The 16,257-nt window shown below is 43.7% G+C and overlaps 1 protein-coding gene across 5 annotated transcripts in view; it reads right to left on the bottom strand.

The window, feature by feature from the left end:
* PACRGL (parkin coregulated like) overlaps positions 1–16,037 on the bottom strand; it is a 30,684-nt gene extending 14,647 nt beyond the window's left edge. The window contains exons 1-8 of one of the 5 annotated variants that reach the window (XM_030563359.1): positions 15,919–16,037; positions 13,366–13,514; positions 13,083–13,108; positions 10,144–10,200; positions 9,764–9,924; positions 7,076–7,126; positions 4,911–4,978; positions 186–276 (exon numbers count right to left, since the gene is read on the bottom strand). In XM_030563359.1, coding sequence (XP_030419219.1) covers positions 186–276; positions 4,911–4,978; positions 7,076–7,126; positions 9,764–9,924; positions 10,144–10,168 — 396 coding nt within the window. In that variant the 5' untranslated portion in view covers positions 10,169–10,200; positions 13,083–13,108; positions 13,366–13,514; positions 15,919–16,037. The remainder of the gene's footprint in view (positions 1–185; positions 277–4,910; positions 4,979–7,075; positions 7,127–9,763; positions 9,925–10,143; positions 10,201–13,082; positions 13,109–13,365; positions 13,515–15,918) is intronic. The other 4 variants (XM_030563361.1, XM_030563358.1, XM_030563362.1 and 1 more) reach the window with 4 other exon arrangements.
* Positions 16,038–16,257: the final 220 nt, after the last annotated feature.

The following is a 16,257-nucleotide window of genomic DNA, read 5'->3' as shown; positions in this document are numbered from 1 at the left end:
TATCTAGATATCAGAGTGAGTTGGCACTTGACATGTGAAGTAATACGTAAACAGCTGTTTTAGCTATAGTAGTTATCAACATTCAATTACTCACCTCTTTGAATAATGCATGCCAATTTTATTTTTGAGATTTACATGGCAAAAAAGCATTGTACTATTCTATTATTCAAGAAAAGCAAGTTTACCTCAGCTAAAGTAATAAGAAGAGGATCAAATGGAAGAGTTTCAGGAAGACATTCCCACTGTAATTTGTGTTTTACTGAGCCATGAACCAACCTATCAGGTAGAACAAAAGTTAGTAAATGGTAGAGAAAAATAAACAGCATATAACAGTAAATTTCTTTAACATGCTATTCATACCAAAAGATCCACAATTGTTTCACAAAAATCACTGTAAAAGTATATAGACACTTCTAATATGCACTGCCTTCCCAGTGAAATGCACAGCCCTATTTGGGCAGAACACTACAGATCTGTCTCATCTTACGCTGGGGTTATGTTCCGCAGTCAGCGCATAAAGTGAAAACCACGTATAGTCAAAATTACATTGAGTGCAATGGCGGGCGGAATTGCCCACACTACAGGAACAGTATTTAAATTGTTATTTATCTCTTTTTGTTTTGTTTTTTGTTGTGGTTTTTTTGCCAACCGCGTAAAGCTGAATTTGCGCATGTTAAATGTGCGTAAGATGCGACAGACCTGTATAGGTAACTCCCTTCTCTTCATGTGCCAGTATATTTATGCCTGTATCTGTAATTTTCATTCCATGCCTCTGAAGAAGTGGGTTTTTTTTACCCAAGAAAGCTTATGCCCAAATAAATCTGTTAGTCTTTAAGGTGCCACCGGATTCCTTATTGTTTTTGTGGCTACATACTAACATGGCTACCCCTCTGATACTTAATGCGCTGATATTTATCAAAACAAAAGATTTTGTATTTATATGGATAGTTACAAGATCAAACTTTTTTTTTAACTAAGTTTATCTGTATTTATGCTAGAGCTAATTGGTTCTTCTTTAAGTAGAGAATTTTGCCTAGCAATACCCACAGGAGGCGGCGCTGATGCCTCTTGTTCATAGCTCCTCCTCTGGCTACGTGAGACAGCGCCAGAGGAGGGGTTATGAGGCTGCCTGTGGCTAGAGTTGGAGCCCTCTAAGTGGTTCTTAACTTCACAATCTCTCTCTCTGAGACTTTTTTCTAGTTGTATATAGTTAGTAACCTTAGTATTAGTTAAATTTAATGTTAGTTAATTTAGCTAATTATTTTCCTGGTGATGGCCTCACCACGGTTTAAACATTGCCTGTTGTGCATGGGAGTGAGCCCCAAGAATGATCCCCACACCTGTGCTTGGGCGACGCCCACATCAAGGAATGGTGTTATTTGTAAATCATTTACAAAATGGATTCCGGTGGCTAGAAACCTTTGCCCAAAGCAGCATGTGCTCAAACAGGCTATGTGGCCTACGCTGGATCAGAGATCATCCTCAGGTTCTCAGAGTGCTGCCATGTGCGCTCTGGAGCCAGGGTCTCTCTAAAGAGATGGAGGAGCCATTCCCTATCAAGTGCACAGAGGAAAAGGTCACATAAGACTAACTGAGACCACTTCAGGTCTTGTGGAGATTCTTCTGCCTCCTACAGAAAAAGCATGCACTGGCATGCAGGATGGCACAGGTGCCTCTAACCACTCCCCAGAACTGCACAGGAAGATTAGAGACCCTGTACTGTCAACACCAGTTCTCGCCCCAGCGTATCTGTTGAGTCTGGCACCAACGAGAGTAATGCCAGCACGGACTGTTTCCACATTGGTTCCTGATATTCTGCCAAAGGACCAGCTCTGCCTTTCCGTTCTGACATTTCCCTTGGTCTAAGACTTTACCAGAGCTACATCGTTTATAGCCCCATTGGCTGGGCAGACTGCTGAACCTTTGTGTTGGCACCACACCCCAATGTTTCCCTTCCGCACTCCGGAGAAGTGGGGTCGGTGCTGGGTTCAGGGCAAGGGACCTCCTCGGCACCACTGCATCCTGCGCTGCCCATTTTACAGTGGTGGTTTCAGCTCCTTCCACTTCTGCACCATCAGCTACTTCGGTCCAACGCTGACTTTGGGTTCAACATTGCTCCTGGCACTGGGCACAACAGAGGCATACTCAGTGCTGGTGGTACTGTTTCCACTGCTGGTACCAGTCTCCCCCTCATTTTGGGCAATGGATGATTTGGACTGGTTGCTTACCTCCTCAGGCTGGTTCCACCTTTGTCCCCAGAAAACTGAGACTCCTAAGCAGCAAGGTCGGGATCTTTTTCCTCCCGCTCTCTATTGCCTGGCTCACGGGGGGGTTGTTCATGGAGCACCAGAAGTACCAGGATTGGCACTTGTCTCACAGTTGGCCCTGCACCTGTTGGCCACCAATGTTCTATCCTTATGTCCAGTGGCCTCTATGGAATCCGTGGGATGCTCCTCGGTCGCAAGGGTTGCACACCTCAATCTTGTTCTAAGGTGAGATCACTGGGCAGGTTGGTGGCGGGGACCGCCAATCCACCACAGAATTCAGGCACCAGTGAACCTTCCCATTGTGGAGCTCTGGAATCATCCCATCTGAGTCCACAAGGGGAAAGACCTGGCCTTGGCTCTTCTTGGCTCCTCTTCAGCCCTGGATGATTTGGCAGTACCTGGCTTGTTCTTTCCTTCAGTGCCTGGGGACTTCAAGATATACCAGGACCTTCTGCAGCTCGTAATGGCTTCTCTGGGCATTCAGGCAGAGTTCCTAAAATATCCATAAGCTGTTCAATATCCTGCAGCCATCTGCCACAGGAGAGTGGCCCTCCCTATTAATGATGCACTCTTACAGCCTGTAAAGGTTCTTTGGAGCATGCCAGCTTCAGTACCACCTACCACAAAGCACTTGGAGAAACAAAACTTTTTCCCAGTGCAGGGAGCTAAGGGCTTTTTCTCCCATCCAGCTACAAATTCCCTGGTTGTAACTGCGGTGAACAACAGAGCCTGGCTGGACAGATTTAAGTCCACTCCTAAGGACAAGCTCTTTAAAAGGATGGACTTCCCTGCACATGTTGATTGTGAACCAGCAGCCAATCTCTGCTCAGCTGATTGGGTCGCAAACCGCAACATTGCAAAAATGACAAATATTTCACCAGTGAAGTACACCTCAACTCCATCGAAACAGATGCCCTGTCATACAGATGGCTGCAAGGCCTGCCATAAATATTTCCACTCCTGTGGAAAGTGATCCAAAAGATAAAGAGGGAACAAACCAAGATATTAGTACCAACTCCCTACTAGCCTAGGAGACCATAGTTTTCCGTTCTAATACAGCTGAAACTGGAACCATCATTAGAGCTACTGAGAAGACCAGATATCATTTTCCAGGCCTTTTCCCCATCAAGACTGAGACTGGCTTCAACTAACAGCCTGCCTATTGCAAGAGAAGCATTAGCAACCCTTGGTCTGTCCTCAAAATCATTAAGACCTGGCTCTCATTTAGGAGAGTCTCTTCATTAAAGGCCCACTCCTCCATCTGGACCAAGGGCATAGATAGAGGTGTTTGACTCAATATTATAGCATGCCAAATATCAGCCGTTAATAGCTTTTTATTCACAGGATCCTCAGGATCCATGACAGGCAACTCCCAGGTATCCAGGTTTCTCAGAGCAGTCAGACTGGCTGGACTAGTTGTTAGACCAATGTTCTCAAAATGGGACTACCTCTGGTGATAAAAGCCATAATAATTCACCGATCTGAACTTTTGGTTTTAATAATCAGCATTCTAGCCTCTATCAAAACCTGTTTTCTGGTCACTATTGCATCTGCTAAATAAGTCTGAGTTGGCAGCATTATCTATGCAGAAACCTTACTGCATGTTCCACAATGACAAAGGTGGTGCTGAGAACTCCAGAATCATTTTTCACCAAAGCAAACTCTCCTTTCCAAGCTTCACAGATTATTCTTCCCCTCATTCTGTCCAAGGCCACAGCATCCTACTGAGAAGCTGTTGCACATCTTAGATGTCAGAAAAGCATTGAAGTACATAGTTATTGGGTTGGCACTGAGGTTATCATTACTAGTTTCTTCCTACAAGTTTTGGAATGACTTATCTGGAGGCATGCAGGAAAAGGGGGCGTGGCCAGCATGAGTAGCGCTGCAACCTAAACTGCCTCTGGAAACTGCAAAGTGGAAGAGAACTGCCCAAACTTAACAGAGTTGTGGAAGATGCTGCTAGCAGTAAAGAAACTGATCATGTAAGAAATGTTCCATTCCCTGCACCTTTACTGCAGGCAAAAGGACTGGCAATTGCCTACTCACTAAAATGACACCAAATGTAATTCTGTTCTTCTACTGTGAGGAAGAAAACATCTCTGTATGAAGAAATGAACAACTTTCACAAAGTAGACTCAAATTAATTCTGTAAGTACTTCACCATTTTTGGAGTGGTACAGCCTCTACACCTATGTATGATAATAAATAACTAAACAAATGTTGAGTGATTGCTTCCTTTTATCAGAGGGGTAGTTTGTTTTTGTGGATACAGACTATGAAGAATCTGGTGAACAATGAATCCGGTGGCACCTTAAAGACAAACAGGTTTATTTGGGCATAAGCTTTCGTGGGTAAAAAACCCACTTCTACATCTGAAGAAGTGGGGTTTTTCCCACGAAAGCTTATGCCCAAGTAAATCTGTTAATCTTTAAGGTGCCACTGGACTCCTCATTGTTTTTGCTTCCTTTTGAGAAGAATTAAACATCAGAGGCACCTTCAGAGATCAGTAAAATCAAGTAGCCAGAGAACATACAAGTCAGTGTATAGTTTTCATCCTACACTAAAAGAGTCTTGATCTATTTAACTGCACCTAAGACTACTGTCTGAACAGATTCAGTTCAATTGGTTTCAAAAATTCATTACCTGCAAGGTATACCACCTTTAGAATAAATGGCAGAAAATGCAGAAGGAGCTTTTGAATGATCCCCAAACTAGGTGGACAAAAAATTAAAATACATTAGTTACTCACTAGCATAATATTTCAGTTATAACTGTTATAAATGTACTTCAGTATTGCAGTTTAGAGAAAAATGTGACAAACCATCTTGTGATCAGAAAACATTTGTAAAGGATATTGCAGAGACTAGATGGAAAAAGAATTCTAACATTTAACTAAATAATAAAGTAGTCTCACAGCAGTATGTTACTACTGTTTTGTTAAGAAAAAATAATAAATATGCTCATCCTTGAACTTTTCATTTCCCATCCCATTTTTCTACTTTCTCATGCAAGTAGTCCCACTAAAGTCAATAATGGCCCCATAGAGGCAGAAGGGTCTCTTCACATAAGTGGGGAGGGAGCATGGTTCCTAGGCTCTCCATGCTCCCCCAAATGGCACACAGACATCACAAAGCCTGACTTGACTGAAGAGGGGATATGAGTTGGACTGGGTGGGGAGAAGAGCAGGAGGAGGAGGATATTGGGACAAGGAGACTGTGAGCCAGTGGGGATGGGAAGAGAGACTGGACGAGGAGCCAGGGAGGAGACTGGGACTGGCTCGGCAAGGAGACCTTGGAGCCATTGAGGAGGGGTTGCTGTGCAATCATAATTTGGCCTCCTTGTGCATATATGCCAGGGGTCAGCAACCTCTGGCATGCAGCTCGCCAAGGGGCCGGGCCAGTTTGTTTAACTGTCACATCGGCAGGTTCGGCAGACCGCGGCTCTCACTGGCTGCGGTTCGCTGTCCCAGGCGAATGGGGGCAGCGGGAAGCGCCATGGGCAAGGGATGTGCTGGCCACGGCGCTTCCCGCAGCCCCCATTGGCCCAGGACAGCGAACTGTGGCCAGTGGGAGCTGCAGTCCGCCAAACCTGCCGACATGGCAGATAAACAAACTGGCCCGGCCCGCCAGGGTCCTTACCCTGGTGAGCTGCATGCCAGAGGTTGCCGACCCCTGATATATGCTATGATACAATTTTTCCCCACATGACCCCTGCCTCATTCAGTGCAGACGATGGACCTGCAGTGGAGATGAAGCAGTGTTGTGCAATGAAGGAGGCTGGAGGTAGGACCCCTGCCTAATTTTTTCAGAAATGTAATGAAGGATACAGAAGATTGGAAGAAGATAAAACATTGTCTCATAATTAAGGCAGTTGAATGCTACCATGGAGAACTGGATTCTATCCATGCCTCTTCCTGAGAGTTCCTATATGAGGATGCTAACTGATCGCTTAAGCCAAAACTTTTCCTAGATGTTCACTGAGTGTGTTCACTGATTGTGTGTGCACAAACTGAGACCCTGGAATGCTACACACTCCCAGCTGGAACTAAAGTCAATGGGAGCTGTGTTTTTGATCATATAGAGCAGTGGTTCTCCCTGGGAGTACTCAGAGATCTTCCACGGGGTACATCAACTCATCTAGATATTTGCCTCGTTTTACAACAGACTACGTAAAAAGCACTAGTGAAGTCAGTACAAACTAAAATTTCATACAAACAATGACTTGTTTATATTACTCTATATATTATTCATGGAAATGCAAGTACAATATTTATAATCCAATTGATTTATTTTATAATTATATGGTAAAAATGAGAAAGTAAGCAATTTTTCAATAATAATGTGGTGTGACACTTTTGTATTTTATGTCTGATTTTGTAAGCAAGTAGTATTTAAGTAGGGTGAAATTTGTGGGTACACAAGACAAATCAGACTCCTGAAAGGGGTTCGGTAGTCTGGAAACGTTGAGAACCTCTGATATAGAGTGCTATATAAGGTAAGTACTCTGAAAAATCCAATCCTAGGTGTCTCAGATTGGACATCCAAAATTAGTAGATACTTTTTACTTTAAGTTCTTTGTGCCTTAATTCACCACCTGCAAAATGTGGATAATATCACCTCACCTCACAGGGTGTTGTGAAAATAAATTATTGTTTGTGAAACTCTCAGATACTATAGTGATGAGCACCACAGAAAAGTATCTGAGAAAGTTAATAAATTTGACTTCAGAGCAGGGTTTTGAATAGTGAGGAACAGAGAATGTCTAGTGTCACATGTTTAACAAGAAGACTAAAAAGTAATAACAAATACCTGTTCGCTCAGTGACGCTGTAAATTCTGTGCACTGAATGAACCAGGAGCCTTGTGGAAAAAAATAGTATGCAATCATGTAATTAAAGATTGTATCATAAAGCACACCCAGGAGGAGTCTGATTAAGGCGGCAGTCTGCCATTTCCTACCTCTTGAGTGCTTGATTTTGCAATGTTAACTCAATTTTAACATAATTTTGTGTTTAATTTCATTGTATGTTGGCTTGGATAACAATGAATTGATGAAACCATGATATTTTTCACAAAAAGAGATGCTATTTTAATAAAACGGTTCCTTCTGGACAGAAGCTTTCAATTTTTAGTACTGGCAAGTTGGCACCTTTCATAAGCATTATGCTTGTAGTCTCTCACTGGCTTTCCATTCAGCCTATGGCGTTACCTACTGTAAACTGGTAAGCTAACTCACCAGCGCGTGAACCACAGAACAGTCTCCAGCCATAAGATTTCAATCCCTTTTTCCTGAGGGTTTCGGCTTTATTTCTTCAAAACAACACAAGTTCAGTATATTGAATACTTCCCTCTCCACTAACCCAGAGTCTTCTGCAGGGGCCTGCCTTTCTGCTCCAATCTAATTCATAGGCTGCTCCTTGCAGGATTACTCTCTACAGGACTATTACCTGGAAATTTCACATGAACTAGACTCTCTCCCTTGAGCCAGAGACTCCTGCTCCTTCCTACTCCTGACAACTGTCACCAGCAACTGACCTATTTGATGGTTTTTATGAGTACTAGATGATCTTCCAGCTATCACCCGATGTCTGCCTCAGCTGGGAGGCAGCTGATCAGTCACAGGTGAGGCTAGACCCATCTCCTCTTAGAAAGAGTGACAACTACCTTGTATTGAAAACCCGTTAGCCTTTTGCATGTGTGTGTGTGCGCGCATACATTTCCTATTTTTTAAAAGAAAAAAACATAAGAGAAAACTAAAGTATTTCTATACAGAAAAACCAATCCTAGAAATGGAGAGGTTGATGTCAAGTACCCTTGTGAAAAGGATAAGGAATTAGACACTGCTTAACTCAGGCATTAGGGCTTGCAGACCTCGGAGAGTGAATGATTAATAACAAACATTAAGAATCTAAACTCACAAATTAGATGAAGTGTCTCCAAGCATAGAAAACATATTCCTATTATGGAAAAAAGTGCCTTCTACAGCAATTCTCAAGTAAGGAAGAAGATAGTCTTGAAAATGATGCTAATACTTACAATAGCTTTGCCCACTCTTTCTAGATCATATTACCTCAGAACAGTCAGGGACGAAGGTTTTAACAGAAACAATCATAGGTATCCTATCCACTTATTCTGTCAGTCTAATGCTGACAGTTCAGTGAAGACAAGAATCTTAAGTATACCGGCACTACATTTTTTTTGCCTTAAAATAAAAAAGTAGTCTCTAATCTAACTTCAAGAAAAACAGAACTTCCCCAAAGTAATTCCTAGAGCATATTTTTCAGAAAAAAGTCCAATTTTGATTTTAAAAATGCCAGCGATGGAGAATTCACCATGAATCTTGGCAAATTGTCCAATGATTAATTAATCTAACTATTAATGTCCACTTATCTCCAGTCTGTATTTGTCTAGCTTCAACTTTCAGATATTGAACTGTGTTATACCTTTCTCTGCTAGACTGAAGAACCCATTATTAAATATTTGTTCCCCATGAAGGTACTTATAGACTGTGATCAAAGTCACCTCTTACTCTTCGCTTGGTTAAGCTGAACAGATTGAGCTCCTTTAGTCTATCAGTGTAAAACATGTTTTCTAAACCTTTAATCATTCTTATGGCTCTTCCTGCACCCTCTCCAATTTGTCAACCTTCTTACTGAATCATGGACAAAGTATTCCTGCAGTGGTCGTATCAGTGCCTAATACAGAGCCAAAATAACCTCTCTACTTCTATTTGAGATTCCTATTTGTATGCATCCAAAGACTGCATACTTTGGCCACAGCTATGTGAGTTCATGTTCAGTTGATTATCCATCACGACCCCCAAATCTTTCTTGGAGTCACTGATTCCCAGGTTAGAGTCCCCTATCCTGCAAGTAGGGCCTACAGCCTTTGTGTCTAGATTTACACACATTTGTTACACATTTATATTTAGCTGTATTAAAATTCAATTACTTCAACTATTTGTAAGTTCAGAAATGGCAACCTCTTTCTTCAGGAACAATAACTGGAAATAATGTAGTGTCAAAATTTGATAATTATGTCCAGCAAGTTTTGACAAACACTTTTAGTAGATATTTGCAGTAGGTCAGCACCAAACTAGTATTCAGTGTTGGCAGTGATGTTCAAAATCAATGCCTCATTAAAAAATTGTGGAATTTCTAACATATCTTGGTGCTATTGTTAAGTTTTTCAGGCTGAGTGAACAAGACATGGTAACTTTCATATCAAACAGATCCACTGCAGTTTCTGCAACTGGAAGGGCTTGCAACTTATTTTTGAAACAGTTTACATTCTGGAAAATATAGGACAATATAAAAGAAGATCTAAGCCCTAGAAAACAATAGATCTTCTGTGCTCAAAGATTTCTGCTGTCCCAATGGAATGCCATATTTTTTGTGACTCTTTCACTCTCTGTTTGGCCCTATTCATTTATGTTGGTTTAGAAGGTTGGCTGATTCCAGGAAAAATTAATATGTTTAGAAATACCATCTCTACATACCGGATCAATAGTTTGGGGGTTAAGTTTATCACTAGGCCTTGGTTGTGGCTTAATCGCAAGGTCTAGAGAACTAGATGACGGAGATGAAGATGTCTTGTTTTTCTGTATTGCAGTCTTTGGTTTTATTTGGAAACCTGATGACATTCTTTTATCATAAATTCCTAGAATGAAAAAAGGAAACAAACCTAAAAACAGAGTTCTCATTCCCATTTGACAGCAAATTAAGAACTTTATTCCCGATTTTTGTTGTGCCCAAATCTCACATTCTTGGGTGTGCAAGGAATGCAGGAAATATGAACCAATATATATAAATCATGTATTGCTGAACACCGAAAACAGTGCAGGGTACATACTAATCACTCCATTTTTCAAACACACACCTCCACATCTCTTTGTTTCCTGCATTGTTGTCCTTTACCACTCTGCTAGAGTGACTCCTGCAACAAAGTGAAAATGAGTTTAATCAGTTTCACTCTGCTGCCAGTGCCCCACATAAAGCACAAAGCTGTTCTCTGGAGGGAGGAAGGGAGGGCCAGTACAAATAAAAGAGAAGAGGAAGCAAAAACATTGGAAGGGATGGGAAAGATGGGGAAAAAAAGAATTTAAGTGCAAGGAGTGATTAAAAAAAATTCTGAAATAGAGCAAAATCAGAGAACAATAAATAGGGAGAAAGAAATGAAGAAGAGCAAATAGACAAAATGGGAAAAGAACAGAAAATGAAGACAAGATTTCAAAAAAGATTTCAAAAAGTAACTTTCGGAATACAGAACATTTTAAAAACTAACAATTAGAAAACATGTACATATAGTGTATTAAATAAACAAAGTATTCAAAGTTTCAAAAAATAGTTATAATGCAGAAAACACTACTCTAGTATCTTTTTAACAGGGGAAATTGTATTTGTAATTTAACATATCAAATCTTCAGTGTGAAACTTTAATGAAGAACCCAGATTACTACTGAGGAAAGCTATACAGTCTCTGATATCTCTTTATACTTAAAGAAAGATACAAGAATTAACATTTTCAGAGTTACAAGTTCTTCAGAGATACAGGGTTTGATTTTGTTTTTTTACAAAAACATTTAAAGTGATTTAGAGACTTATACAATGATTTAATTCAAAATTAATTTCTATTAATTGTGTTGGTCCTGCTGGGATTGTCCAACTTCCCTTGCTCATAGTATACGTTGTTAAATGACTCAGTCATTGAGTCACTGTCTACTGACAAAACATTTACCAAAATCAATTCTAATTTTGATTTACACCTTGGATTCTCCTTCATGGTTTTTCTTTTTTTTCTCCTCAGAATTCTGGCATTCCATGACTAAGGCTCTGTGTTTGTCACAGAGGTCACGGAAGTTATGGATTCCATGACTTTCTGAGACTTCTACAGCAGACCCATGCAGCTGGCCTGGGAGATGCCTGAGCAGCTCAGGCAGCCCCTGGGCCAGTCGCACTGGCTGCTTTTTGGGCAGTTAAGGGCACCTCCCTGCACTCTAGCAGCATGAGTTTGGGTGTGGGAAGCCCAGGGCTTGGGGTGCAGGCCAGTGCTTACCTGGGGGGGGGGTCCCCTCTCTCAGCTCCCCTAGCTCCATATACTGCCTCTGCTGGCAGCCAGGCACTGCCCCCGCAGCTCCCATTGGCTGCAGTTCCCAGCCAATGGGAGCTGCAGAACCAGGGCTTGGGGCGGAGCGGAGGCAGCACATGGAACTAGGGAGCTAGGGCCACTGCTTCCCAGGAGCTGAGTAGGGATCCTGCCCCTGCCCCAGCCCCACCAACACCACCACCCCGCCCCCAGCATCTGCGCCCCTCCTCAGCACCTGCAGCGCCCCCCCAGGCCACAACTCATCCCCCAAGCACCCACGTCCTCCTCCCCAGCACCCCTCTGGGCCATGCCTCCTCCCCAGCTCCCATGGGGGCCCCCTCGAGAATCTCTCCCCCCCTTAGTTTTAGTCAGGGGTATTTTTAGTAAAACTCATGGACAGATCATGGCCCGTTAATTTTTGTTTACTGCCCGTGACCTGTCCAGGACTTTTAAAAAATATGAATGCATCCGCTGTATTAAAGCTGGCAATGATTCCACAGATAAAAGTGACATTCCCATGTAACAGAATTATTTGATTTTGTACATACAGTAGATCCTCAGAGCTACAAAAAATTAGAGTTATAAATTGACCGGTCAACCATACATCTCATTTGGAACCGAAGTACACAATCAGGCAGCAGAGACATCCCTACCCCCGACCCCCACAAAAAGCAAATACTATACAGTACTGTGTTAAATGTAAACTACTAAAATAATAAAGGGAAAGTTTAAAAAAATATTTGGCAAGGTATGGAAACTGTTTCTGTGCCTGTTTCATTTAACTTATGACGGTTAAAAGCAGCATTTTTTTTTCTGCATAGTAAAGTTCCAAAGCTGTATTAAGTCAATATTCAGTTGTAAACTTTTGAAAGAATAACTATAATGTTTTCTTCAGAGTTACGAACATTTCAGAGTTCTGAACAACCTCCATTCCAGAGGTGTTAGTATCTCTGAGATTCTACTGTAACTTGCTAGTGCAAATTTATTACCACATCATACTTAATGTATTTCTCCAAATGCCAGAATAATTGTTCTCTGAATGGTTTCCAAATCATAAAAGCTCCAAATAGTAAAACAACAAACTTTAAGATTAACATTATGTTAATGTCAGGCAACCAATTCAATATTGCTCTTGGTGCCAAACTTCAAAATCTACTTTCAGCCATAATGATGGCCTTGCTAAAAAGTAACATTAGCAATAAAACAAGAAACCATATTTAATATGAGAAATGTAGAATTTATTTTCCTCAGCAAAGCATTCTGGAAGTTCACATAATTAGAAGCATGTTCCACCAGGTAGCAAGCATTGGGAAAATACAATATTTGCAATCTATTTTAATATAGTGCACCAATCATTTAGTTTAATACTGTTAATTAGCTTAACATTTGAACATGCTTGCACATTGTTGGAAGAGCACATTTTAGAAGAAAAATATTATAATGTAATAACTAGCATGGTCATCAATAGTTAGACACTCTAAATCAGTTTCTCTTCTGAGAATTAATTAAACCACATGATAAAGATTTCAGCAGACAAGAAAGTAGGCAATAGCAAATTCTAATATTCCAGATGTAGTGACCTTACCAGCAAAAGAGAATAAGAATTAAAATAAAATATGTGGCTATGGGTAACTGAAAAATTTCAGCACCTGGGGACAAATCAAGGTTGGAGTTAAGGAAGACAGTAACAGAGTTAGAATTACAAGAAGGGCAGGAGGAAAATAATACTTTACCCAAGAAGACTTCAGTCTTTTTACCACTGAATTTGAAGTTATCGCGCAGCCAGGAGTTGATTGCACAATAGAAATGTATACGTGACGCACATTTAGGAAAGATCAGAGAGGAGAGGTACAGTGAGATGCATAGAAGTGATGTCCAAGATTAAACTAGAAATCAAAGTATCTCAACGGTAGATAAGAGCTTAAGTTAAAAATCCTTAAACAGAAATAAAACAAGCAAGCATGAGAAAAAGTTTCAAAGCAGAAGAAGAGAGAGTTAAGGCACGTTTATACATACCTCCAGAGCGATCGATCCAGTGGAGGTCGATCTATTGCGTCTAGTGAAGATGCGATAAATCGACCGCCAAGCACTCTCCTGTCGACTCCGGTACTCCACCGGCGTGAGAAGCGTAGGTGGAGTTGATGGGAGCGTCAGCAGTCGACCTACTGCAGTGAAAACATCGCAATAAGTAGATCTGAGTACGTCGACTTCAGCTAAGTGAATAACATAGCTGAAGTTGTGTAACTTAGTTCGAGTCTCTCCCTCCCCACCCCAGTGTAGACCAAACCTTAGAGTCACAGACTTACGTGAGTCATTCAGGAAAGGTCGAATCTCAGTATCTGGGGCTTCAAATACTAACTTGCACCTTTACCTACAGCAAGTAGGAATTCTCCCTGCATGACTGGGAACTGGAAGCCACTGGCCAGGCTATAGAAAGAAAGGAGCAAAGTGGCCCAAGCTACACTGGCTTCTTTAAAACACCCAAAGGAAGTATTGAGCAGAATTGTAGTAGTGAGGCTTTAGTGACCTACCACAAAATTGTTGGAATCTATTCTCAGGCACACTCTGGACACTGGAAATATGAAGGAGGAACATTAGCATAGGAGCTATCTACATATGTCACACAGCACCCTCATCCCTATTCATAAATAATAACCTAATAATCTGGGAAGTGAGAGAAGTTAAGGAGCATTTCAGGAGTTTGGGAAAATAAGGTGGAAGCAGAGGGGGAAGCAGTATTGCTTTCTGCCCTTCTCCACCTGAAGAATCTTCTGTGGTTCACAAAGCAGGACTCCCATCTGATTGGCCACACAAGATTCATCAGATGGAAAGGGGATACTTCAGGTGGGACTTTATGTCTAGGAGTGGTATATGCAGAAGAGTGAAACTATACGGTCAGGTGGAGAATTATAATTCTATGGAGACATAGAGAGGGGACTATTGGTATATGGAACATATGAGGAAGTTAACGTCTATTTTGAGTGTTAGATTTATGGGAGGTATATGCACGGTTATATGACGAAATCAGCAAGGGCATCTACGGGAATGTAAGCAGAGCTTTGGGGCGTATATGTCATATAGATCTATGACATTTTTGCATGGTTCTATGTATGTACAGGGTTGCACAGGAAATGTAGGCAGCTGAGGGGGTATGCACGGTACAGGGGAGAATGTGTGGTATGGGTCCATAGGCTATGTGTGGGGATCTGGAGGAGTATACAGGGGTACAGACCTATAGGGGGCATTTTCAGGGCTCTGTGGGATATAGACCAATGGGGGTGTATGCAAGACTCAGGATATGGGATTTGGGATAGAGAGGATGTTTGCAGGGCTCTGTAGGATGTGAGTAGGGTGACCAAAAGTCCTGTTTTGACCAGGACAGTCCCTTTTTTTAAGCCGTGTCCCAGCAGTCCTGACTTTTTCAGCAAAAGTGGGTATTTGTTTTGTTTGCTCAGTTGGCAGGAGCAAATGGGACAAATGCCCATTTTTGTCAAACAAGTGGGGTGTGGACAAATGTGCTGGGGACAAGTTGCAATACCAGCTCCATGCAGGGAGGGAGTCAGGCTTGGATGGAGACCAGGCAGGGCTTGGGTGAGCAGCAATGCCAGACCCGTGCAGTGGGGACTCAGGCAAACAGCTTGGGACAGCCTCACGGGCTGGGGGGGGGGGGGGGGGCACACTTGGGCTGGGCCCATGCTGGGTGCGTGGAGGAGGGCTAGGCTCATGTGATGTCCTGTTTTCCTTTTGGGAAATAGGATCACCATAGATGTGGGTCTATGTGGCCAGGTGGTTGCAGGGTATTGGAGGGGGTGTCCATGGAGGGTATTTGCAGGGCTCGGGGTGCAGGGTTTCGGTCCCTAGGAGTTTTTAAGGGGCTCTGCAGGATGTGGATCCACGGGGGTGTCTGCAGGACTCTGGGTGGGATGCAGATTCCAGGCTGCGAGGGGGTGTCAGCAGGATTCGGGGTATTGGCAGGACCCGAGTCTATGGGGGGTTTAGAGGGCTTTGGGGGATGCAGGGTTGAAATCCTTGGGGGTGTCGGCTGAGCTCTAGGTGTTGCTGGGGCTCTAATCCAGGGTCGGCAACCTCTGGTAGGCTCGCCAGGGAAAGCCCCCGACGGGCCGGGCCGGTTTGTTTCCTGCCGCGACGGCAGGTTCGGCGGATCGCGGCTCCCACTGGCCGCGGTTCGCCGTCCCAGGCCAATGGGGGCTGCGGCAAGCGGCGCGGGCCGAGGGATGTCTGAACGTGGCTTCCTGCGGCCCCCATTGGCCCGGGACAGCGAACCGCGGCCAGTGGGAGCCGCGATCGGCCGAACCTGCCAACACGGCAGGTAAACACACCGGCGGGCCGGGGGCTTTCCCTAGCGAGCCGCGTAGCAGAGGTTGCCGGCCCTGCTCCAGTCTACAGGGGCGTTTGCGGGGCCCCAGGTCCGTGGCGGAGCGAGGCTCGGTCCGTAACTCTGGCGGTCACAGTCTGTCGGGGGAGGAACTCTCGGACGAAGCCCCCAGCCCGCCAGAGTAGCGCTCCGCCCTGCCAAGCCCCCTCCCGGCTGCGCGCCGCTACCCTTACCAGGTCCGCCAGACGCCGGGGTTGTGCAGCTACTAGTCACAGCGACACCTCCCGTCCCGCCGGTTGCTAAGGAAGCTCGGCTAGGTCTACGGACTGCGGAAAGGCCAAACTTCCTGCGAAGCGACAGCAGGCGGGGCTAGGGAGCATGCGTAGATGTGGGCGGGCTCGGCAATTCGCGGGGTGGGGCGGGGATGTTCAGTCACGAATCTGCCCCCTTCAGTTCTGTGCTGTAGTCCAGTCCGTCCTAGCCGCGGGGTGGGCTGCTCGCCCACACTCACCCGGCCGGGGCGGGGATCTCTCCGTGCCTTAGGCTGGCTGCCCTCTACACCGGGCAGGTTC

This window comes from Gopherus evgoodei, chromosome 5, assembly GCF_007399415.2.
Source record: "Gopherus evgoodei ecotype Sinaloan lineage chromosome 5, rGopEvg1_v1.p, whole genome shotgun sequence".
NCBI classification, from domain to species: Eukaryota; Metazoa; Chordata; order Testudines; family Testudinidae; genus Gopherus; species Gopherus evgoodei.
The sequence above is the reverse complement of the archived record's forward strand: the minus strand, read 5'-3'. Positions and strand labels throughout refer to the sequence as shown.